We start from the raw sequence: 22956 nt of genomic DNA, 5'->3' as shown, positions 1-22956 counted from the left end.
AGAGGCTAGTGATCCATCTGTAAACTAAAATAAAATCCTAAATTCCCTCAACGACTGAATGGACCCCCCTTGGCCAAGGAGACCCGAGAAAAACCTTAAAACTGAGTTCCCGGCCATGAAGCGAAGGGACAGGCCTCCTTGTAGCCCCTCCCTTTGTAGTTTAGATACAACAATTGACCAACATTCGTTTTAAAAGAGATTATAACACTAAAGAAAACAAACTCTCTGTGACAGTAAGATACTAAATTATTAACAGGACCTAAGGCCACCACAAGGCAAAGTTTAAATCACGCCTGCAGACCATCTATTTGCTTAACAGATCACTTGAGTGGGTACATTGTCCCTTGTCTTCCTCTAATAGACTTCCCTATCTTAAAACATTCTGTGCATTTAGACAGAGCCTTATTTCTTTAACCAATTACAGATCAAAGAATCTTTGAACCCACCTCTAACCTGTAAGCTCCGTTTGAGATGCCCCGAGTTTTCTGACCAAACCAGGGTACACCTTCCATGTACTGATTCGAATTTACCTGCAATTCCTGTCTCCATGAATGTATAAAGCCAAACTGCAAACCAGCTGCCTGGGGCGCATTTTCTCAGGACCTCTTGACACTATGCTTGCTGGGCCATGGTCACACACATTCAGATCAGAATAAATCTCTTTAACTTATTTTACAGAGTTTGGGTGTTTTTGTTTTTTTGTTTTTGTTTTGTTTTTGCTCACAAATCCATGTTAATATCCTGATTTTCACCGTTGTGTGACAGGGCATACTTGGGGGACTGCAGTCTGTGGAAGATATTTATTTGAAGGTGATGTTTCCGCATGTTGGTGACTTATGCGCCAATGGCTCATTAAAAATTGAGATTTATGCTGAGCTTACAACTTTCTGCATGTTTGTTATTTCAGAATAATACATCTGTATTATATAAAGTCCTTCTTCTGTGAGGAAACTGCTGTTATCCATATCTTCATTTCTTGTGCATCTTTCCAGAAATCTTCTATGAGTGTCTGAGCACAGGCACATGTGCTTTTCCTTTCTTCCCCTCCTGGCATAAATGGTAGCACCGCCGCTCACTGTACCTTTCTGTCAGTTACCGACACAGATGTGTCTCCCTCCATTCCCTTTCCTGGCTGCCAAGTGTTCCATTATATGGAGAAACTAACAAGGAATTTCACTTGGGTCTTCCTGGATGTCTGGTGATTTCACATCATTTAATACATCCAAAGAATGCTGCATAGAATGTTCTTGGACCTACATCATCAAATACCTTTTTTCTTTTTTATCATCTCCATTCCTTTTTTTCTTTTCTTTTTGGAGACAGAGTCTCGCTCTGTTGCCCGGGCTGGAGTGAGTGCCGTGGCATCAGTCTAGCTCACAGGAACCTCAAACTCCTGGGCTTAAGCGATCCTCCTGCCTCAGCCTCCCGAGTAGCTGGGACTACAGGCACACGCCACCATGCCCGGCTAAGTTTTTCTATATATAGTTTTTAGTTGGCCAGATAATTTCTTTCTATTTTTAGTAGAGACGGGGTCTCGCTCTTGCTCAGGCTGGTCTCAAACTCCTGACCTCGAGTGATCCACCCAGCTTGGCCTCCCAGAGTGCTGGGATTACAGGTGTGAGCCACCGCGCCCAGCCTATCATCTCCATTGTGATTATAAAATGTATGGCTGCTTGTTGCAGAATTTTGAATTAGATGTTTAAAATCACCCCAAATTCTCCATCCAAGTAATGATCACTGTTAATATATTAGTGTTTCTTTCATGTCTCCTTTTTATAACAGTTTATGCACACTATACATTTTGGGGTAAATTAGGATCCTAATATGTATCTTCATAAGTAACATTTCCTGAGTCCATACTATGTGTTAGTCACTATGCTAACCACTTTTTGAATCCCCAAAATGACTCTCTCAGGTAGACATTCTTTTTTTTTTTTTGAAACAGAGTCTCGCTCTGTTTCCCAGGTTAGAGTGCCGTGGGGTCAGCCTAGCTCACAGCAACCTCAAACTCGTGGGCTCAAGCGATCCTCCTGCCTCAGCCTCCTGGGTAGCTGGGACTACAGGCATGTGCCACCCTGCCTGGCTAATTTTTGTGTATATATTTTTAGCTGTCCATGTAATTTCTTTCTATTATTTTAGTAGAGACGGGGTCTCGCTCTTGCTCAGGTTGGTCTCGAACTCCTGAGCTCAAACAATCCACCCGCCTCGGCCTCTCAGAGTGCTAGGATTACAGGCATGAGCCACCGTGCCCGGCCTAGACATTCTTATTATTCCTATTTTTCTAATGAGGTATCGCATGCCAAGAAGATTAAGTGACATGTTCAAGGTCACCACGCCCAGCTAATTTTTTTTGTATAGATGGGGTCTGGGTATGTTGCTCAGGCTGGTCTCAAACTCCTGGCCTCAAATGATCCTCCGCCTCAGCCTCCCAAAGTGCTAGGATTACAGCTGGTTTGATCTTGATCTCCAGGAGGAGCTCCAAGCTCAGCCTCCCCTGAGCCCCTCCAGGGTCTGAACTGATGTGGTCTCCCCACTGCCATCCTGGGATGCCCCAGCCTGGGCAGTGACTGTTCTGGTGAGGGAGGTGGTGGAGCAAAGGAGTCACCTCTCCTCCTGACCCAGAAGGAGGAAAAGATCCCCTCAGACTGGAGGCTGCTCTTCCTCAGTGGCCATCCATGGTCTGAGGGCCCACAGAACATCCTGGATCAGTACTTCCCACACCTTTAGAATCATCTGGAGAATTTAATAAAAATATTGATGCTCACCTCCCACTACTGATTTACTAGGCTAACACATATGAATTTATTGCTATCTAACCACTTTTGACCTACAAAAATGGCAGTTTTATATGGTTTAACCTAATATTGATCTGGGTTGGGGACAGGTATCAATATTTTCATTGTTGTTGTTTTAGAGACAGGGTCTCACTCTGTTGTCTGGGCTAGAGTGCAATGGCTTCATCATAGCTCACTGCAACTTCAAACTCCCAGGCTCAAGCGATCCTCCTGCCTCAGCCTCCTAAGCAGCTGGGACTACAGGTGTGCAGTATTACATCTGGCTACTTTTTAAAAAAATTTTTTTTTCTCTTTTATGAAGGGGGGTGGAGGGTTGTGAGGAGGGGTGCTCAGTTGCCTTAAACTCCTGGGCTCAAGGTGATCCTCCTGCCTCAGCCTCCCGAGTAGCTGGGACTACAGGTGCAGCAACACCTGATTAGGTTTTTTTTTTCCTTTCTTTTTGGTAGAGATGGGGTCTCACTCTTCCTCAGGCTGGTCTCGAACTCCCGAGCTCAAGCAATCCTCCTGCCCCGCCCGCCCAGAGTGCTAGGATTACAGATGTGAGCCACCTCGCCTGGCTTACTTTTTAAAATTTTTTGTAGAGACAGGGTCTCACTATGTTGGCCCAGGCTGGTCTGCAATTCTTGGCCTCAAGCAATCCTCCCACCTCTGCCCCCCAAAGTGCTGGGGTTACAGGTGTGAGCCACTGTGCCCAGCTGATATCAATATTTTTTTAAAGTTCTCTAAGTGATTGTAATGTGCAGCCAGGTTCGAGAACTGAACTAGATGAATGATGAAGGAATGAGACTATAAACAGAAAAATGGCAGAATGAACAAATGATTGAATAGACACTGATAAATGACCGAGGAAGTGAACAGTTGAACAAGAGGGTAAGTGATAAGTGAACAAGTGGGTGAGTGAATGAATGAGTGAATACAAAAGTGAATGAATGGATGAATGAAAAAGTAAATAAGTCAACGAAATGATTAAATCGGCAAAGAGTGACTTGATGAAAGGGTGGTTTGATGGACAGATGTAGAGCTGAAGAGAAAAATGGATGAATAACTTCCCAGTTTGTGTTGGAAATGGAAGAAGGAATAGACAATGAGGAGGTGAATGGATAACTCGAAAGAGAGAAGGCAGAAATGGATGGATGGCTGCATTGAGGGACAAGTGGGCATCTGGAGGGCAGATGCACTTGATCTTAGCCAAAGGCCAAGAAGTAACTGGAGGACAAATGGAAGGAGGGATGTGATGGAAGGCAGAGAATTGCTTGGACAAAGGGAGGGAAGAAGAAATGAATGGATGGATGAAAGTTGTATGTAAGGATGGCTGAATGAACAGACAGATCCACTAGCTAAACAAGTGGTTAGATGTTTCAATGGATGGAGAGAATGATGGGTGGTTGGAAGGATGGGTGGATGGATAAAGGGTTGAATGAATGAAGGGATGGACAAATGGCTGGATAGATGGAGTGACACGGACTGGTGAGTGGATGAATGATTGGATGTTTGAAGGGATTGGTGATGAGATGTTTGGGTACAGAGATGAATGGACGGGTAGATAGATAAAGGGTTGGATGAAAAGATGGTTGAACAAACAGAGCAGTTGATGAGTGTCTAGATGCTTGGATGTTTGACTGATGGCTGGCTGTATGGACTTGGTTGTTGGATATATGGAGGGATTGATGGATGTTGACATGGATGAGGGGAAAGAGGGAGGCATGAGTGAATGGGAAGCCCAGCCATATACTGGTTGTGTATGCAGCCTTGGGAGCTAGACTGACTGAATTTCCATCTTGGTGTGACATTTATGGGCTGTGTGACTTTGTGTAATTTGCTTTATTTTTCTTTGCCTATTTCTTCATCTGTTACAAAGGGACAATAGTAATAGTTCCTACTGATGGGGTTGTTGTGAGGAGTGAATGAGCCTCAGTCAGTGGGTGGGGTATAACTAGATTCATGCTTCTGAGCGGCTGGAGGGACAGATGACTGGATGGATGAAGGGACAGCCCGTGATTGAACCAGGGAAGAAGCAGGGAGAGGGTGAGTGGAGACACGCACACTCGTGAGACAACCTTAGACATTTTATTAGGGGCTTAGCAAGGACTCCTAGGGAATCCTCTGTTTCCCAAGAGTTATGGCCCTGGGAACAGATCAGATCTGGACATAGGACAAAGTGACATCACCCTTGATTTCCACCATGTCCACGCTCTGGAAGGCCGAGAGTCGATGGGAGAAGTCAAAGAGGTGCTGGCCGTTGGCGTAGACCTTGAAGCGATCCAGGCCACAGCGAATGGACAGCTGTGGGGAAGGGGCGGCGTCAGGCCGGGGCCAGGCCCGGGCTCTGCGGGGAGGCGGGGAAAGAGCCCGTACTCACGTCAAAGAACTGTCCGGGGCCAAATGGGTTGTGGGAGACCTTCCTCTCCTCGGAGCCCCACGAGCCCTTCAGAAAGCTGTTCCGAACCACGCTGCCCTCGGAGATGCGGGGATTGATGTGCAGAGCTATGTCCCCTGAGGGTCCCGCCTTGAAGTTGATGGCGAAGCTGGGGGCACAGAGGGAGGTGGGAGTCAGGTGGGCGTCCCAGGGAGGAGGTGGCCAGGGGACTGGCACCTGAGCCCGGCGTCTGTACCTCTTGCCCGTGGGGGGCACGTAGCCCTTGATGATGATGGTTCTTCGGGATGTGAGCCCCCCTTGCAGCCTCCCCAAAAACGGCACGGGCTGTAGGAAGAGAACAGCAGGCCCCACCCTCTCTCAGGTTAGCAGAAGCCAGATGCAAGAACAAAGGTTCAAAGAGAGTCCCCGCTCCTCCTGGGAAACGTCCCCAGCCCCGTCCCCTCCCCAGCCCTGGCCACCGACTCCTCCCTCTCCCCACCTACACCCCAGATGCCCTCGGCCCACTCTGTTGCCAACACTCTCGGGTGCCCCGGCCTCAGGCCCCCTCCCCACGGGTCCCTGGCTCCCCTCAAGTTGCCCACCACAGGGCCCTGATCCCCGCATGACACTGTACCGGGTTGAAGGTTGGGGGTCCCTCCATGGACTGTGAAGTGAGGAGAAAGCGACATTATTCTACAGTAGTTGACAGGGGCCGGGTTAGTCCGACTGGGGCTCTGAGCCCTCCCACCTCTTCACGCCCCAGTTCTCGCCACTCCCACCCCCGGTTGGCCCCCCAGCCCTCCCACTCACAGGCAGGGTGTTCAGCGGTGGAGGGCCGTGTCCGGGCCCCTGCGGGAGGGACAGAAGGCGGGAAGGGTGAGGGGGGCCGAGGGACCACACCTCGGGAGAATCGTCACCCACCAGCAGGTACTTACAGGGAAAGGCGGGTGATGATGCATGGCTCTCTGTGGGTGCAGAGAGAGAAGAGGTGATGAGTGGGACCCCAAATTCGGGACTGGCAGGTGTCAAGAGTGCCACCACCATGCAGGGAAACTCTGACATCAGAGGGTGGCACTCAGAGGGACTCGCCATGTTTAGGGATTGCCAGCGCCCACTGGGACAAGCCTGGTCAATTCTGTCCTCTGTACCCACCCTGTGCTGTCTTCCTGCTGTGCCAGGGCCCCACTGCACCCCTGTGTGCCTCAGCCCCGAGCCGTTTGCCCCTCGCTCCGTGAGCCCCCACTGAGCACCTGTCTCTCCTGATCTCGCTCGCGCAGGCTCTCTCAGTCTCTGCGTGTGTCTCTGTCTCTCTGCCACACCTCTGCACAGTGGTTCCCTCTGCCTGGAACACCTTTGCCCTCCCTCATTGACTTCTACTCCCTCTGTGTTTTCTCCTCTTTCTAATTAATTCCTTTCTGCCTTGACTTCTGTTTTCAGCCAGCTACCCTGAAGGCCCTTTAAAAATAGCCTTATTGCTGTTTTGCTTTCTAAAATGTATTGATCAGCGTGACAGTAAATGAACTCCCACGGGCTCCCCGCCTCCTGGAGGAAGGCATGCCCGGGTGGCAGTGAGCGGTCACGGCGCACACTCCATCTGCCCACCAGCTTCGTGACCTTGGGCAAGTTACTGAAGCTCTCTGTGCCTCAGTTCTCAAATCTGTGAAATGGGGCTCATGATAACAAGAGCAGAGTGCGTCCCTGTCCTCGCTGGGGGGAATGGAAGGGGTTGGGATTGTGCTTTTCTTCTTTTATGGCTGCAAACTTGCTTTTTCAACTCCATGTTTGATTCTGAGACCCAGCCCTGCGGTCGTGTGTCACTGTAAATTGTCCGTTCTCACTGCTGGGTGATGAACGTGTGTGTTTGCTCACTGTCCTGTCGAACAGCACGTTGGTAGTTTGGAGTCTGTTTGGGGCTTTTATAGACAGGGCTGCTGCGGACATTCGGTGGGTGTGTGCTGGTGGCCATTCATCCAGTGTGTACCTGGGAGTGGAGTTGCCAGGCCACTGAGCTCATGGCTTGTTCAGCTTTCATAGACGCTGCCCAGCCATTTTCCAAGGTGATCGCACCAATTTCCAACAGCCACGTGTGGGAGGGTCGCGTGTTCCGTGTGCTCACCAACAACTGGTGTCGTGTGCTGTCTCAGTACAGCTCTGCTGCTGCGGGTGCAGGGTCAGCTCACTGGGGCTTGAAATTGACCTTCCTGGGTGACTAGTGATGTTAAGCTACCTCTCGGGAATTTGTTCACTCTTCGTGTATTCTTTACTCCTTGTCTTCACCTCCTGACTCAGATTACACAGCTCGTTCTCCTCCAGGAAGCCCTCCCTGACCCCATGACTGGGTCGAGCCCTTCCTTTAGACTTCCCCAAATTTCCTGTATATGCCCCATCCTGCCTGACCTCTCTGCATGTGTCCCCCATCCTGGTCCTGAGCACTCGCAGCCATCACTGTCTAGTGACGGGTCTGTCTTCCCAGCGGGCTGTCCTGGTCACCACTGAGCCCCTGGTGTCACTTAGCAGAGGGATTGGCACAGAGCAGGTACTTGGGAATTACAGGGACGTGGGACTGAATTAAGAACAAAAGGAGAAATTAGGGAGGGGACACCACACACCTGGTGTGGGGGGTGGTGGCCCCCGATGAAGTTGATTGACTGAAGCTGCAAGTCCCCATCCACTTGCAGGTGGGTGACTGTCTGCAGGGGGATCCGGTGCCCAAACTCATAGAAGGGATTTCCATTCACCACCACCTGGAGGGCAGGGACAAGGTCAGGACTCGACACCTGTGACCCTGGGAAGGTAGAAGCAGGAAGCAGGAAACAGGGATCTTTTTGACTTGGGGTCAAAAGTCTTGCGAGTCAGCTGGGACAGCCTCAGAGTCAGGATCCTCGGAGTCCACAGCTCAGAGGCCAAACCAGGGTCAAAAGTCCACTCCCAGACTGGCAGATGGGAGAGAATAGAAAGTTTAGTCTGTGGATGGAGATGGGGAGAGAACCAAGTCTGAGTCCCGGCTTTGGCACCTAATGGGTTGGGTATGAGGTCTAGCTCTGCCATGTGTCCACTGTGTGACCTCAAGTAAGTCACTTTACCTCTCTGAGCTTTTGTTTCCTCATCTGTAAAACAGGGACTCACTCGTCTCCGGGATTGCTGGGAAGACGGAAACCCAGCAGGCCTGTCAACAGCACGTGAAAGGCTAGAGCTTTGCTTGTTATCGTGTCTCGGTGTCCTTGCAGTTATCAGGTTCGCAGCGCTAAGCAACGGGCCCGGGGCTGGGAGCTCCCCGCGTGCTAAGCGCTGTGCGTGGTGGCGTCAGCACAGCAATCCCCTCAACAGCTCTGTCAGGCAGAACAAAGGATGGTCCCCATCGTTCAAGAAAATGGAGGCTGCAGGAGGTAGAGTGACCAGCTCAAGGTCACACACGGAGGGAGTGGCCAAGCCCAGACTCGAACCTGAGTCTGTTCAACCCCAAACCATGACGTAACCCTCTGGTGATGAGGCTAGAAATCTGGTGCCTACACAAGGTCAAATGCAGTCCAGGCGGGTCCAGCAACCGCGCAGTTCCCCTCCAGGAGCCGCGCCTGGGGGTCACATGGGAATGTGCACAAGGATGTTCACTGCAGTGTGACGTAGGGGGAGCCAGAGGCAGAGGATGGGGTAACCAGGAGGGGGAACGTCAGGGAGTCCTGCACAGTCACGGAAGCCACTGCGACATTTATGAGATAACTGGAACAGGACAGGATACATGATGACATTAAAGAAGAATCTGTTTGTTTTAGGTGTGATAATGGCATTGTGATTATGTTGTCAAAAACAGAAAGAGTTGGCTGGGCGAGGTGGCTCACGCCTGTAATCCTAGCACTCTGGGAGGCCGAGGCGGGAGGATCGCCCGAGGTCAGGAGTTCGAGACCAGCCTGAGCAAGAGCGAGACCCCTGTCTCTACCAAAAAAATAGAAAGAAATTAGCTGGACAACTAAAAAAAAAATATATATATATATATATATAAATTAGCCAGGCATGGTGGCGCATGCCTGTAGTCCCAGCTACTCGGGAGGCTGAGGCAGAAGGATCCCTTGACCCCAGGAGTTTGAGGTTGCTGTGAGCTAGGCTGATGCCACGGCACTCTAGCCCGGGCAACAGAGCAAGACTCTGTCTCAAAAAAAACCAGAAAGAGTTATAAATGAAAGTATGTGATGTCTGGGATTTGCTCTGAAATAATCCAGGAAGGGAAGCGTGAGGGAGCAACGAAAGGGGAGGAACCTTGAGGTGACAGCTATTGGAGGGTGTGGGAGACATGGGGCTCATTGTACTTGTTGCTTTCTTTTGTGCGTGTTCAGAGTTCTCGGTAAGAACTTGCAAAGTACACATTTTGCAAGAACACAAGGGAACAAGATGATACACACGAAATGTACCAGAAGGCTCTGGGAGAGGAGTGGGAATGAGGGAAAGAGATAAAAGAGGATTTCTTTTAATAGGAAAGGAGGAAAAGAAAAGAAAAAAGTAAGGTAGGGAGGAGGGAGGAAGGGAGCGATGAAATAGGAGAGAAAGAAAGGAGAGGAGACGGAGGGAGGCAGGGAGGCCGATGGGCTCAGACCTTGTAGTGCTCGGCCGTGACCATGAACACCAGCTCGAAGGCGGCGCCCTTTTGGAAGGGCATGCTCCTCTTCTTCTCCTCGTTGCCCCACTTGCCACCCTGCTGCGTGTTGAAGACCACCTTGTCCCAGCCATCGAAGCGGGGATTGAAGTGCAAAGCGATGTCCGCCCCTGGCTCAGGCCCCGTGGCGAAGTTCACGAAGAACCTGGGGGGACATGAAGGGCTCGTTCCCCTGTGGCCCCTCCAGGAAGCCCTCTCCCACCCGCCCTGTCCCACGGCTTCCCGCCCCAGACCTCAGCACCAGCTCTGAGGGTTGACCCTGGCACTGTTGACCCCAGCAGGGAGGGGAAGCCGTGCCCCTGAGTTCCTGAGGCAGATTCCCACGGCCACCCCTTCGCTCACCACCTTCCCTTCTCAGATCACCTCCCCGCCAGCCTCTCCCCTCCTGCAAATTACAGCCGCTCTGTCTCCCACGGGCTGGGCCCTGTCCTGCGCACCTGGCTCCCTTCCTGGCCCCCACAGCCCGTTCCCCTCATGCAGCGGAGCCCCCTGTGAACCCCCACGTCAGAGTCCATTCTGCACCTCCCAGCACACCACACACACCTGTCCCAGGCCTTTGCACTGGTTGTTTCTCCTGCCCAGATGCCCTTCCCTCAGCTGTCCCCAAGGCTCCCTCCCTTACCTCCTTCAGGTCTTTGCTGAAATGTTTCCCTCCCAGGGAAGCCTTCTCTGGCCACCCCATTTAAAGGGACAATGCCACACTTGCCCCCACATACATGCCCCATCTCCCTTCCCTCCTTATTTTTCTCCATAGCACTTATCACCATCAGACACGTCATATCTCTGACTTATTCATTGTTTGTCTCCCCTGCTAGGACGCGGCTCCACGAGGGCAGGGTCTTTGCCCTGCTCACTGCTCTGCCCCAGAGCCCAGGCACAGAGTGGACGCTCCACAGATAAATAAACAACGAACAGAGAAACAATTCTATGACATCAGTTCAGTTATCGCCACAGTAAGGCCCTGAAAAAGTAAGACTTCAAGACTTATCGTAGTGTTTCCTTTCCAGTTCTCGCTGTTTTTTACCTGCCGAAATGTCACAGTTCCCTTTTGCAGATGGGAAAGTGAAGCACAGAGAGGGACGGTAGCTTCCCTGTCACCCAGCTGGGGAGTGGCAGAGCTGGGATTTGAACTCTGAATTCAGGCTGTCAGTCCAGTCAGCTCCAGTCCAGTGTCCCAACTCTGGGGCCACCTCTCACAGTGAGCCCTCCCAGCCCCCAGGCCCCCCTCCTCATCTGAGCAGGGCTGGTCCTGGGCCATCGGGTGGGGTGGCAAAGAGGCCCGTCCCCAAGCAGAGCGGGGGAGGGGAGGAGCTGCCGGCCTGGTGGGGGAGGGTCGTACCTCCTCATGTGCTCACTGGCTACTCCCTGGATGTACACGGACATTCCCACGCTGAGCCCGCCGGGGATGGGCTTGTAGTAGGGCAGCGTCTGTAGAAGGGGCCTTGTGAGGGGCCTGGAGCCATTCACCTGCTGCATCCTTGACCCCTCACCACAAAGCCCCCCATCCCTCAAGCAGGTGAGGGGAGACTAAGGGTGAGGTTCAGGGTGAAGATGAAGAGGCCGGGGTGGGTGGGTGCAAATAGCCTGAGTGTCAGGGGGCAGCAAATCGAGCCCAGGGACCCCAGTGGGGGAGGACTGGTGTGTGGGGTCAGGGCGGGGCTCGGCTGGCATCTCACCGGGTTGTAGGTGGGCTGGTAGCCCGGTGCAGGGACATAGGCCATCTCGAGAGGCTCGGCTGGTCACTCGTCCTGTGAGAAGAGCTGCTGGAGTGGGAAATGGTGGCAGATGGCAGGTGGCTCTTATACTTGAGGGTGAGGGAGTGGCTGGCCGGGGCAACTCCACAGGGTCCCTCCTCTGGGGCTCCCAGGCTCTCAACTTCTCCTAGAGCACCCCCTAGTCTCCCTTCTCATACCAGCCTCGCTGGTAACAAAATCATCTGGGTCCCCTCCATACGCCCTCCTACAAAAAGGAAGTGCTAGTGAACTTTGGCCCCACCAGGGCCTTATCAGAGCCCATAAAACCCTGCCCCGACTCTGTTGGCAAAGGGAGGGTGAGACCAGGCAGGGTGGGCAGGGCAGGGTAGGGCCGGGCCCCAGAGGAGTGGCCCAGACCAGGTGGACAGTGGAAGCAGGCGAGAGCTGGGAGGAACTGGAAGTTCTTGACTCTCCCAGCAACTGTGAAACGACCTAAAGTTATTGCGTGCCCGCCCACCACATGTCTTTATCACGTCCATTCTACTGTACGTTGAGCAGTCAACAGCACTGGGGTCGAGAGCCAGAGGTTCGGAGTTCAAATCCAACCTCTACCACTTCCTGGCTGTGTGATCTTGTATCAGTGCCTTACCCTCAGTTTGCCCATTTGCCCATCTATAAAATGGGGCTAATAATAGTATCAACCTCGTAGTATTCCTCGCCCTTGAAAGGAATCACTAAGGTAATAAATGCTCAGAACAGGACGGCACATAGAAGGCACTAAATTAATGCTTGGTCTTTTGCACTCATCCCAAACATAAATCCAGGTTGGGATCATATATGGATAAGAAAACCCAAAGCTTAAAGAAATAAGGCAATTGGCTCAAGATTGGGTAGCAGGGGAACCCCAGCCAGGCGCCAGCACCAGATCCCACTGTGCTGTGCAGTGAGAGGTAGCAGGCAGGTGACACCACCCAAACCCAGGAGCAGGCAGGGAGGCCACCGGAGCCTTCAGTCCAGAGGGAGCTGAGCCATTTCTGCTAGCTCCATCCTCCCCTGACGTCCCATTGGCCCTGGGCTGCCCAGGCCAGTCTGAACGGTCATCACCTGCGTGCCACCCACGGGTCAAGTCTCTGGCCCCAACCTTTGCAAGTGCGGGCCTTGGGAGCCCCTCCCCCCACAATAAGGGCACCAGGTTCTTTACATTGTTTTATTGTTCTGGGGTGAAGATAAGGCCCTGGGGGTGAGGGAATCCGCGTGTTAAGGCTAGAAACTGGGAGACCCGGTGAGGGGGCACCGAGACCACCACCTTCGCCGACCCCCCTCTCCGCGGATGAGCACACGCAGGGGCGAGGCGGGACACGCCAGACCCTCGGCCCAGGCCTGCGACGAGAGGGCTCTCAGAGCTTAGAGAAGGTGACGCTTTTCATATCCTTCTTCTCCATGGTGGCCTGGACGGACTTAACGATGTCCTCGGTTTGCAGCATGCTCATGTTCCAGGACGCCTGCGCACAGGGGTGGGCGACGATCAGCAACGCGCTAAGCGGAGAAGGAGGGGCCAGGGCCGCTGAGCTCTGATTGGCCCACGGGACGAGAGGAGGGTTGTGATTGGCCGGAGGGCCGCCTTACCATGTAGTTGAGGCTCTCGGCCACCGAATGGTCCCGGGAGTAGAGCAGGTTGACCTTGGTGCTCTGCAACCGCCACCGGGGCTCTTGCTGGCAATCTCGGCCGCCAGCGCGAAGGCGGCATCGAGCATGACCTCCTTGTCTGGGAACACCCGGCTGCGAGGGACAGGGATCAGGGATCAGGGGCCGGGCAGGCTGTGAGGGGCTGTCTCCCCTGCCTCCCGCATATGAAAACGTGGCCAAGACCCCAGGGAAACGGCCCAGTTGAAGCAGGGTGCTGACTTCCGGATAAAAGACCACTCCAAGGACGCCACTTGAACCCTTGAGCGAGGAGACAAGGGGACCCCGACAGCCCCACCCGGGCCTGGTGCCCCTGAGCCCTTAACCACCGGTGGGCTCGCCCCTACCTGACCAGCCCGCTGCCCAGGGCCTCGTCAGCCATCATCTTGCGGGCGGTGAAGGCCAGCTCGTTGACCAGGCTGCAAGGGCAGGGCGGACGCATTAGGAGGCTGCCACCAGCCCGGCCCCGGGAGATGATCTGCGGTCCCCTCCCTCTGGGGTCCCCCGCCCCGCCGCACCCTGACCCACCTCTGGTTCCCGATGACCTTGGGCAGCCGCTGCAGAGTTCCTACATCGGCAGCCAAACCCACGTCCACCTCCTGCGGGAAGCAGGGGTGGCAGTGCTTGGTTTCTGCCCAGTATGGCTCCCACACAACTCCCGTCCATGAAATCCTGCACTTCCTGCAGGGCTCCCGCCATGCCCACCTCAGTGACTCCCTCCAAACACCCCATTCCATTCCCACCAACATGTCTTTACCCAGGCGAGTTCCTTCAGCCTAGGACAGAGCCCACCTCCAACTCCTCTGCCCTCCCACTGCTCCAGGGCAGCCCCATCCAGATCCAGAGAGAAGCGCTTCCTACCCCACCCCTCCCACCCCCACCGCGTCCATGCTCCATCGGCCGCCCCACCTCTCCCCCACCACCCTGGCCTCTCCCCACCCCACACCTTTACTCGCTCATGACCTCGCTGGCACTACCTACCCTCAGCTTCCTCCTCGGCCAAGTCTTACATTATCAGGTTCAACTCTGACTGCCCCTTCCAGGAAGCCCTCAGGGGTCACTCCAGCCCCCCCCCCCCCCCCCCCCCCCCCACCCCCCCCCGGGCAGGAGCTCCGGAGGATGACTCACCTTCACCTGGAAGAAAGCATCCTGGGCACAGTACCGGATGTCACAGGCGGTGATGAGGTCCACACCTGGGAGGTAGAGGCCAGGGACATTGAACAACCACTGAACAACCAAGAACCAACCCCTCCTCACGGGACATGAGGCTGCATCTGGGGACCTGGTCTGACTAGCAGCAGAGCCGAGGCTGGGGGCCAGGGTGGGGGCAGAGGGAGGAGGGGGCTGCAGACTCACCTCCGCCAATGCAGCCCCCATGGACGGCGGCAATCACTGGCTTTGGGCACTGAAAGGCAACAGGAGCGGGGGGATCAGGCTGGCCCCAGAGAGGTGGGCAGAGGGGGTGCCCTCCAGCCCTCCAGAGTCACCTTCTCGATGACGCTGAAGGTTTCCTGGTATCGGGTGATGAGGTTACGGAGGTTCCAGCTGACTCGGGCCACATCGTCCCCTTGGGGGCTGCAGGAGGTCCGCAGCCATGTCCATCAGGTCAATACCTGGTGAGGATTAATGCGGGGGCTCACCTCGCCTCCCAGGCCCCACCCACTGCCCCAACCAGGGGTTAGAACGCAGGTGCAGAGACTTCAAATTCTCAAACCACCAAGGCGGAGAAAGCAACTCACACAGGGCAACAGCAAGGGATTGCACGTGGGTGTGCAACAAATAAACGCTGACATTCATTGAGGCATTACTCGGTAATCCTCACAATAACCCTACGAGGTAGAGTCCTATTACTATTTCCATATTACTGATGGGTAAACTGAGGCACGGAGAGGTTAAGGATTCGCTCAAGGTCACGTTGGCTTGTGAGTAGTGGAACTTGGATTTCGAACCCCAAGCCATGCAGCTGGCTCCAGGGGCCATGCTTGTCCCGTCATGCCAGATGGCCTGTGACGCAAGGTTTGTGGCATGAGCAATCAAGGTGACGGTGGTGATGTTGCCTGAGGTGGGAAGACTGGGATGGAGCAATTTTTGTGGCCTCAATTTCAAGATACTCCTGAATCTGACCTTTCCCCACCAGCCTTGTCCATGACCCCACCCTGCTCCCACCCCGCCCCCACGCTCTGTTCCCCACACAGAGAACCTGTGAACACCCGTCACATCAGGGCCCCCTATTCTTCCCTTGTGTTGCATTTGCTTAGAATGAAATGCCAAGTCCTTGCCACAACCTCACCTGCATGGACATCACTCCCAACCTGCTCCTCTGGGCACACCGGTCTCCAGCAGTTCCCACGGGCACCGCATGTACCCTTCCCAGGGCCTCTGTGCCTACAGCTGTCCCTCCCCGTTCAATGGCCACAGACTGACTCCAGTGCTTCCCTCAGGCCACAGCTCAAAGGCCATACCCTCGGAGAGGCCCCCCAGCGCAGCAGCGCCCATCCCCCTTGCCGATCTCCTGACTTGCGCATCTTGCTATCTTATAACCGCGCCCTTGTCTGGCTGAGGGCGTCTCCCTTTGTAGAATGTGAGCTCCACGGACACAGGAGGTTTTGCCTTTTTGTCCACTGCTGTGTCCCCCCGTGCCTAGAACAGGGCCTGGCACACAGCTGCTCAATAAGTGAATGACATAGACAACAATCCCTGCGCCCACGGGGAGGCAAACACATGAATTAGAAAATATATGTTGTCAGGTGTGATAAGTGCTGGAAGAAAATTAAAGGAGGGAAGTGGAATGGGGTGTGTATGTGTGTGTGTGTGTGTGTGCAGTGAGGGCTACTGTGGTGTCAAACGACCCTGTCACTGAGAAGGTGACATTGAGTAAGGACCTGAAGGAGGTGAAGGAAGGAGCCAGGGGATATGCGGGAGGGGAGTTCCAAATGACAGGGAACGGCCTGTGCAAAGGCCCTGCGGAAGGAATGCGCCCGCCTGGTCAGCATGGCTGGAACAGAACCGGGGTGCAGGCAGTGGGAGGGGAGCCAAGGTCAGGGAGGTCATGGAGGCAGAGAATGAGGGGTCGTGAGCCACAGGGAGGGCTTTTGGCTTTTCCCCTGAGTGACACGGCGCCACGGGAGGGTTCTGTGCAGAATCATCCTTCCCTCTCTTCCTCCTAGGGTTAATCATTTTCATTCTTTGGCCTGTCCCCTAATCAAATGAACAACGCTGTTTGACAAACATGAAAAATCATTCCCGTGTTTGGCCACACCCTGACTCCCGGAGGCTTCACTGTGCGGGGGGGGGGGGGGGGGGGGGGGGGGGGTTGGCTCACGACAGATGTGTGTGAGTTAAGTGTGATAAGGTAGGACTCCCTGTGTGGCCATGGCCAGGTCACTTCAGCCTCTGGGCCTGGGGTCTCTTCTCTATAAAATGATGGTAAAACCCTCCCGAAAGCCGACGAGGCTGCAAGGATTCAAGGAGGCGGAGCCCCAGAAGCACCTGGAGTGGCGCCTGGCACGCAGGGGCACGTTTCAGCCGAGGCCAGACCTGCCTGGATCGCGGGCGTCTGCTGGCTTCTGCACCGGGTCTGAGAGGCCCGTGTGACACAGGAGCTACGCCTACTCCCACAGCAAGCCCAGCTCGGCTTCTTGTGACACCTCCTCTCACTGGCCTTTCTGGTTTCCCTACCCTGCCCGGACCTGCAGACGCTGGCAATGCCTCAAATAAAGGGCCCTGGAGCACGGAACAAGGTGTCCCCCTCAAAAGAACTAAAGGCTGGGTGTGGCGGCTCATGACTGTAATCCCAGCATTCTGGGAGGCCGAGGCGGGAGGATCGCTTGAGCTCAGAGTTTGAGACCAGACTGAGCAAGAGTGAGACCGCAACTCTACTAAAAATAGAAAAGTTAGCCCATGTGGTGGCACATGACTAGTCCCAGCGACTTGGGAGGCTGAGGCAGGAGGAACGCTTGAGCCCAGGAGTGTGAGGTTGCTGTGAGCTAGGCTGATGCCACGGCACTCACTCTAGCCCGGGCAACACAGCGAGACTCTGTCTCAAAAAAAAAAAGAACTAATCACGGCAGAGAAGCTCCCCATCTTGTCCTCCATAAACCTCTAAATGTTTTAAATATTTATAATCATAATATTGTTACTCATAATCATTAATAACAGCTGCATCCGTAAACATATTACACATATTAACTCATTTAATCCTCACAGCGACCTGATGAGGCAGCTGCTAACGGTGGCTTTTTCTTCAGAGGGGGCGTCGGTGGCCCTGAGAGGTTAAAGGTGCAGTAGAGGCGGGAGGCGGGGGCTGCCTGAGGCTGGGGCCCTTGCCTTTAACCAGCATGCCAGCCACCCACGTGACAGTCCCTTAGCAGTTAAGAGCAAGGACTCTGTAGCCAGAGTTCAAAAGTTCCAGCTCTGCCACTTACCCAGCGTGAGAACTATGTCCTCACCTTTAAAATGGGGATTGGTTATACCTGTCTCGGAGGGTTGTGGTTAAAATTAATGAATGTGTTTGAAGTGCTTACGATAGGGCCTGACCCTGCATGAGGGCTACGGCAGGGTGGCCGGTTATTTTTTTTCTAATTAGTAGTTCTACTCCCTCACTGGGTCACCGTGTGACCCTGCATTTCTTCTTTCTGGCCTGCGGCGTTTTGCTGTCGAAACTAGGATGAGACAGCCTCAGGCAGCAGGAGCCCAGGCCCGGCACGGCCGCAGGTGACCCCTCACTGCTCTCTTCTCACACATGGGCTCCGGGAGGGCGAGGGCTCAGGCACAGGGACTGCCTCTCCTGTTTCCATGTCCCCAGTGACCAGGAGGGGCTCTGGCACTGGACTGGCCTCGCCTAGCTCTATGTTTGTTGAGTGAATGAACAAACAAATAAAAGGAGAACCAGAGACAGGTGTAGAAAGAAAACAAGGGACAGACATGCAAAAATGTTAACGAATAGAAATAGCACACTGGGCCGGGCATGGTGGCTCACGCCTGTAATCCTAGCACTCTGGGAGGCCGAGGTGGGAGGTTTGCTCGAGGTCAGGAGTTTGATACCAGCCTGAGCAAGAGCGAGACGCTGTCTCTACTAAAAATAGAAAGAAATTATCTGGACAGCTAAAAATATATATAGGAAAAAAATTAGCCGGGCATGGTGGCACATGCCTGTAGTGCCAGCTACTCGGGAGACTGAGGCAGTAGGATCGCTGAAGCCCAGGAGTTTGAGGTTGCTGTGAGCTAGGCTGACACCATGGCACTCTAGCCTGGGCAACAGAGTGAGACTCTGTCTCAAAAAAAAAAAAAAAAGAAAGAAATAGCACACTGACTGCCACACTAGAAAAAAAAATTATTTCCTTGGGACCAGAGTGTTTTATTACAGAAATACAATAAAAACTTCTAAAACAAACGATCCTTTCTAATTTAATGAAAAATTTGTTTTTTTATCGTTTTCTGAGTTATATGCAGTTTGAAGAATAGTTCTCTTGGCTCCCAAGATGAAGAGATGTGTGAGTTACATATGCTTCACAAGGCCCCAGGCTCAAAAACTAGCGTGAGTTAAATACAACTCACACGGCAGTGAATGAGATAGATTGTTAGGGAAGTGAGACGCAGCAGAAAGCATGGGGGGGGCGGGGGAGGAGGTGAGGGGAATAAACCAACCTAATGGGCACCATGAACACTATTTGGGTGGCAGGCACACCTGTACCCAGGACTCAAGCGTTATAAAAATAATCCATGTGACCTAAAATATTTCTATCCCCTTAATATTTAAAATATATATATATGAAACAATATATATATTTACATATAAGGCTTACGTATAAAGGACTTAGCCTAATGGCTAGACATGTTCAATTTTCAAACAAACAAAAAAATAAATAGATTGCTGACTGTGTCTTCTCCACTGAGTTGGGAGCTCCATGAGGACAAGGCCTTGGGTTGTCTCAGTCACCACTGGGTCCCCACCACTGGGCTGGGCCCTGTGCAGAAATCAGTAGATGTGGTCTATGGCCATACCACCCTGAATGTGCCGCATCTTGTCTGATCTCAAAAACTAAGCAGGGTTGGGCCTGGTTAGTACTTGGATGGGAGAAATCAGTGTATGTGACATTTAGCTCCTCATATGGTCTTAAGGGGCCAACCGGCCCACAGATGACAACCACATACTCTGGCTGGACAAGATACAACAACTACCCGATGGCACCAGGCAGACAGCACTGGGCAGAAGAGACTGGCACAAAGTGAGCTACTTGTTACCCTCAGCTGTCAGGCTGAGGGTAGGCTCAAGTTGTGCTTGAAGAACCACAGGATAGAGTCCAGGGTGACCGTACCGGCCAGACAGTGCGGGGAGAAATCCCAGAAAGAGGTGAGCCGAAGAGGGGAGCCCCAAGCCCTGTTTAAACTCTGCCCAAATCTCTTGCTTACACGTGAATCATACATGCAGCCCAGTACAAGATTCAAAAACTAATTCCAACCAAGCTGCTAAAACAGGAAATTCAACACTTTGGAGTTACATAATAGAATCTAGGGTTTCCATAATATCTTATTCCTATATCCCAATATCCAGGATACAATCCAGACTTCCTCAGAATACACAGAAACAGGAAGGTGAGAGCCACTTTCAAGAGAAAAGATAATAAACAGAGACTCACCTCAGGATGACCCAAGGATTTTAAAGCAGCCATTATAACTATGCTCAGTGGCATAAAGAAAAATATGCTTGTGACATATAGAAAGATATAAAACTTCAGCAGAGCAATATAAAAAGAGAACCAAATGGAATTTGCAGACTGAAAACTATAATATCTGAAATTAAACACCCTGGATGGGTTTAACAGCAGAACAGAGATGACAGATGAGACAGTAACTCTGATCAGTGGAAATGATCCAACCTGAAGAACAACATGTGGGACAATCAAAAGATGTAACAGTCCGGGTGCGGTGGCTCATGCCTGTAATCCTAGCACTCTGAGAGGCCGAGGCGGGCGGATCGTTTGAGCTCAGGAGTTCGAGACCAGCCTGAGCAAGAGTGAGACCCTCTCTCTACTAAAAACAGAAAAAGTAGCTCGGTGTGGTGGTCTCAGCTACTTAGGCCGCTGAAGCAGGAGGATCGCCTGAGCCCAGGAGTTTGAGGTTGCAGTGAGTTATGATGACGCCACTGCACTTTAGCCGGGAGACAGAGTAAGACCCTGTCTCAAAAATAAAAAAGTTCTAGCAGACATGTAATTGGAAATCAGCTAATGTGTGTTGAACAATTGCATGAAAGCACCTTATTATGATACATTTTGCTGACACAGCAATAGACTCTGAGAGGTTAAGTGCCTTGGCCACAGATCAGGATGGAAATCCAGACTTCAGAGCCTATGATCCTGTTATGTTCTTTTGGACTAATTTCTATACTTGAATGTTTTAAATCAGACCTTTTTTAAAAATGATAAAAGTATAAGTTAGAAGCTGCTTAAAACCCTAGCTAAGAAGCACTGCTCTACTGCCAGGAGCAGGGAAGACTAGGGGTAAGGGGTGGGGATGGGGGTGAGGAACACCTGGTACCTGCAGTGAACATTTTTCCTGCACCAGAGATCACCACAGCCCGACAGTCGGTGTCTTTTGCTATCTTGTTGAAACACTGCACCATCTCACTGTGGAGAAGCAAAGAGTGAAGGGCTATATTGGGGTGGGAATTCTCTGCCCTTGTGTCCATCTCTGCCCCATGTTCCACCCTTGCCCAGTCCCTCAGCCCCTGCCTCCTCCTGCAGGCAGGCCTCCAGGATCTGCAGGTCAGACCTCCAGAAGACCTTGTTCATGGCATTCCTCTTGTCAGGCCGGTTGAGCTGCACATGCAGAATGTGTTTCTGGGCAGGTGTCACTCGAAGGGACTCATAGCTGTGGTCTGGGGCTTCACTGAGGGCTGCTCTGGAGGCTTCATCTTGTGCTGAGGAGCCAATGGGGCGAAAGCTAAGATTGAGGCCCCGGTGCACGGGGGCTGTCAGTCCTAAGGAGAAAGAAAGGAAGAGACTTTAATGACCACAAATTGGGGATACAGCACTTTCAAGTGCAGAGAACACACCTCAGTGACATTAGATTGGGGAACACAGGCCCCTCTGGGACCTGGGTTTAAGAGGATACAGGATTTAAGATCGGGGTGCATTTGGTGGCTTCAGTCTGAGAACTTCAAACTCTTGATTGTGAGACTGACCCAAGACTGCGAACACTGAGCCGTCAGGGACTCAGAAAGTAAGACACAGGCCTATAGAATTAGAGAGCCCTTCAGATGGGAGTACACGGACCCTGTGTTTAGGGGGTTCGGGCCCCCGTGACTCTGGATAGGCCTCTCGGTCCTACAGCTACTATGACAGCACGACAGGGCGACGGACCCTCCCAGGCCAAGAGGTGACTCACGCCAGGTAAGAAGGTCGCGGAGTCCACGAGAAGCCGCCATCACCGCTGCCATTGTGACTGCCTCTGAAGGAATAACCCGAAAAAGGGGAAGCCTAGGGGGCGGGAACAAAAGGCCGCCATGTTGGGTGAGGGCATCGAAGGCACAGCCCGATCGGCAGTGACGCCCTTTTCCCCGCCATCTTTACTAAGGGCAACCGGAAATAGAGTCCTGGGATCGCCTGCGTAGTTACAGCCAGTCTTGGAAATGGACCCTTTGCCCTAGTAGGAACCTGGCCTGAGAAAATAATTCATGCTGAAGTTCATCACAGAGCTATTTCACAACGGTGGAAAAACTGAAGACAGCTGGAATGTCCAAGGATATGATGACAGCATAACTTGTAATCATGCACATATACTGTTAGAACCGGTTCCCCATTCGGCCCCAGGAACAGAATGGCAGAGTCCAAGGCTGCAAAAGGCAAAGGAGTTTATTGGGTGGCTCGAGCCAGGGTCCAAGTCCCAGAGCACCAACACAGTGGTCTCTTTATGAACTAGGACCCCGCTCAATGGGACATATGTCCTTTTATATTCTTTGCTACAGCTTGTTACAAAAGATTGTCCAATATGGATTGCGCGCGTGCGCACGCACACACGCGCGCACACACACACACGCACACACACACACACGCACACACACACACACGCACACACACACACACACCTGCACAAGCCCTTTACGTGCGATTAGGAATGTTGCCCTGGCTGTTAGGCTTTTTATGTGCTGATCATGCCTCAGCCCCTTTATCAGTAAGTTACTTGCAGTCACCTCCCCCCCCAGGGCCTGGGCCTTGTTTACCAAGCATTTGAGCGAGCAATCACCGTTCACAGAAGCGGAATTTGGCCGTTAGCTATAAGCAAATTATTTTACTTTTCAACACACTTAGTTCAATGAAATAGCATAACACACTTGAAATAGCACAACACACTTGTAGGGGCTGCAAATTATTTCTGCTCTTCAATACATCATGTTAAGTAACATCTGTTGCAGCACTGAGTTTACCCACTTAAGGGTTGGTTGACAGTATGCTTGAATTCCCATACCACCACGAGGTCGCAGTATTCCCATTGTAAACTGAGGAAACAGGTCAAGGAATGGCAAGTCATTAGTTGCTGGGCTTCAGGAGTGCTGAAGCAGGATCACATGGCTCCTAAATACATGTTCTTTATAAAAACAAAACCCCTAGGAAAAAGCCAGTTACCCAAGGGCATAGAAAGTACTGCTTAAGTACGCTCCTCAGGGAGACATTCACCAAGGCTGCGAACAGATGCCTCTGGGCCAGCGGGAGGGGTTTTCAGACTAGATGGGCAGGCTTTTGGAAGACAGCACCAGCAACTATCCCTAACAGAAGACTAATTATC

At 52.5% G+C, this 22956-nt stretch overlaps 2 protein-coding genes across 2 annotated transcripts; both read right to left on the bottom strand.

Moving 5' to 3' along the window:
• Nucleotides 1–4843: 4843 nt before the first annotated feature.
• LGALS4 (galectin 4) lies at nt 4844–11731 on the bottom strand. Its single transcript, XM_045532086.1, has 10 exons — nt 11473–11731; nt 11136–11224; nt 9737–9941; nt 7761–7895; nt 6087–6116; nt 5962–6000; nt 5786–5815; nt 5408–5496; nt 5155–5320; nt 4844–5078 (listed from the first exon to the last, which is right to left on the bottom strand). The coding sequence occupies exons 1-10, from the start codon at nt 11515–11517 to the stop codon at nt 4932–4934; spliced, it is 975 nt and encodes a 324-aa protein (XP_045388042.1). The 5' UTR covers nt 11518–11731; the 3' UTR covers nt 4844–4931.
• Nucleotides 11732–12683: 952 nt separating this feature from the next.
• Nucleotides 12684–21666, bottom strand: ECH1 (enoyl-CoA hydratase 1). Its single transcript, XM_045532085.1, is given in 12 exon segments — nt 12684–12992; nt 13117–13185; nt 13188–13269; nt 13521–13592; nt 13702–13772; nt 14302–14366; nt 14530–14578; nt 14661–14747; nt 14749–14786; nt 20710–20798; nt 20944–21151; nt 21559–21666. Coding segments are annotated over 12 exon segments (987 nt in total). The 5' UTR covers nt 21611–21666; the 3' UTR covers nt 12684–12887.
• Nucleotides 21667–22956: the final 1290 nt, after the last annotated feature.

The sequence above is a fragment of the Lemur catta genome, chromosome 19 (genome assembly GCF_020740605.2).
Source record: "Lemur catta isolate mLemCat1 chromosome 19, mLemCat1.pri, whole genome shotgun sequence".
In the NCBI taxonomy this organism is placed as follows: domain Eukaryota; kingdom Metazoa; phylum Chordata; class Mammalia; order Primates; family Lemuridae; genus Lemur; species Lemur catta.
Note: the sequence above shows the minus strand (reverse complement) of the source record. Positions and strands in the feature narration are given on the sequence as shown.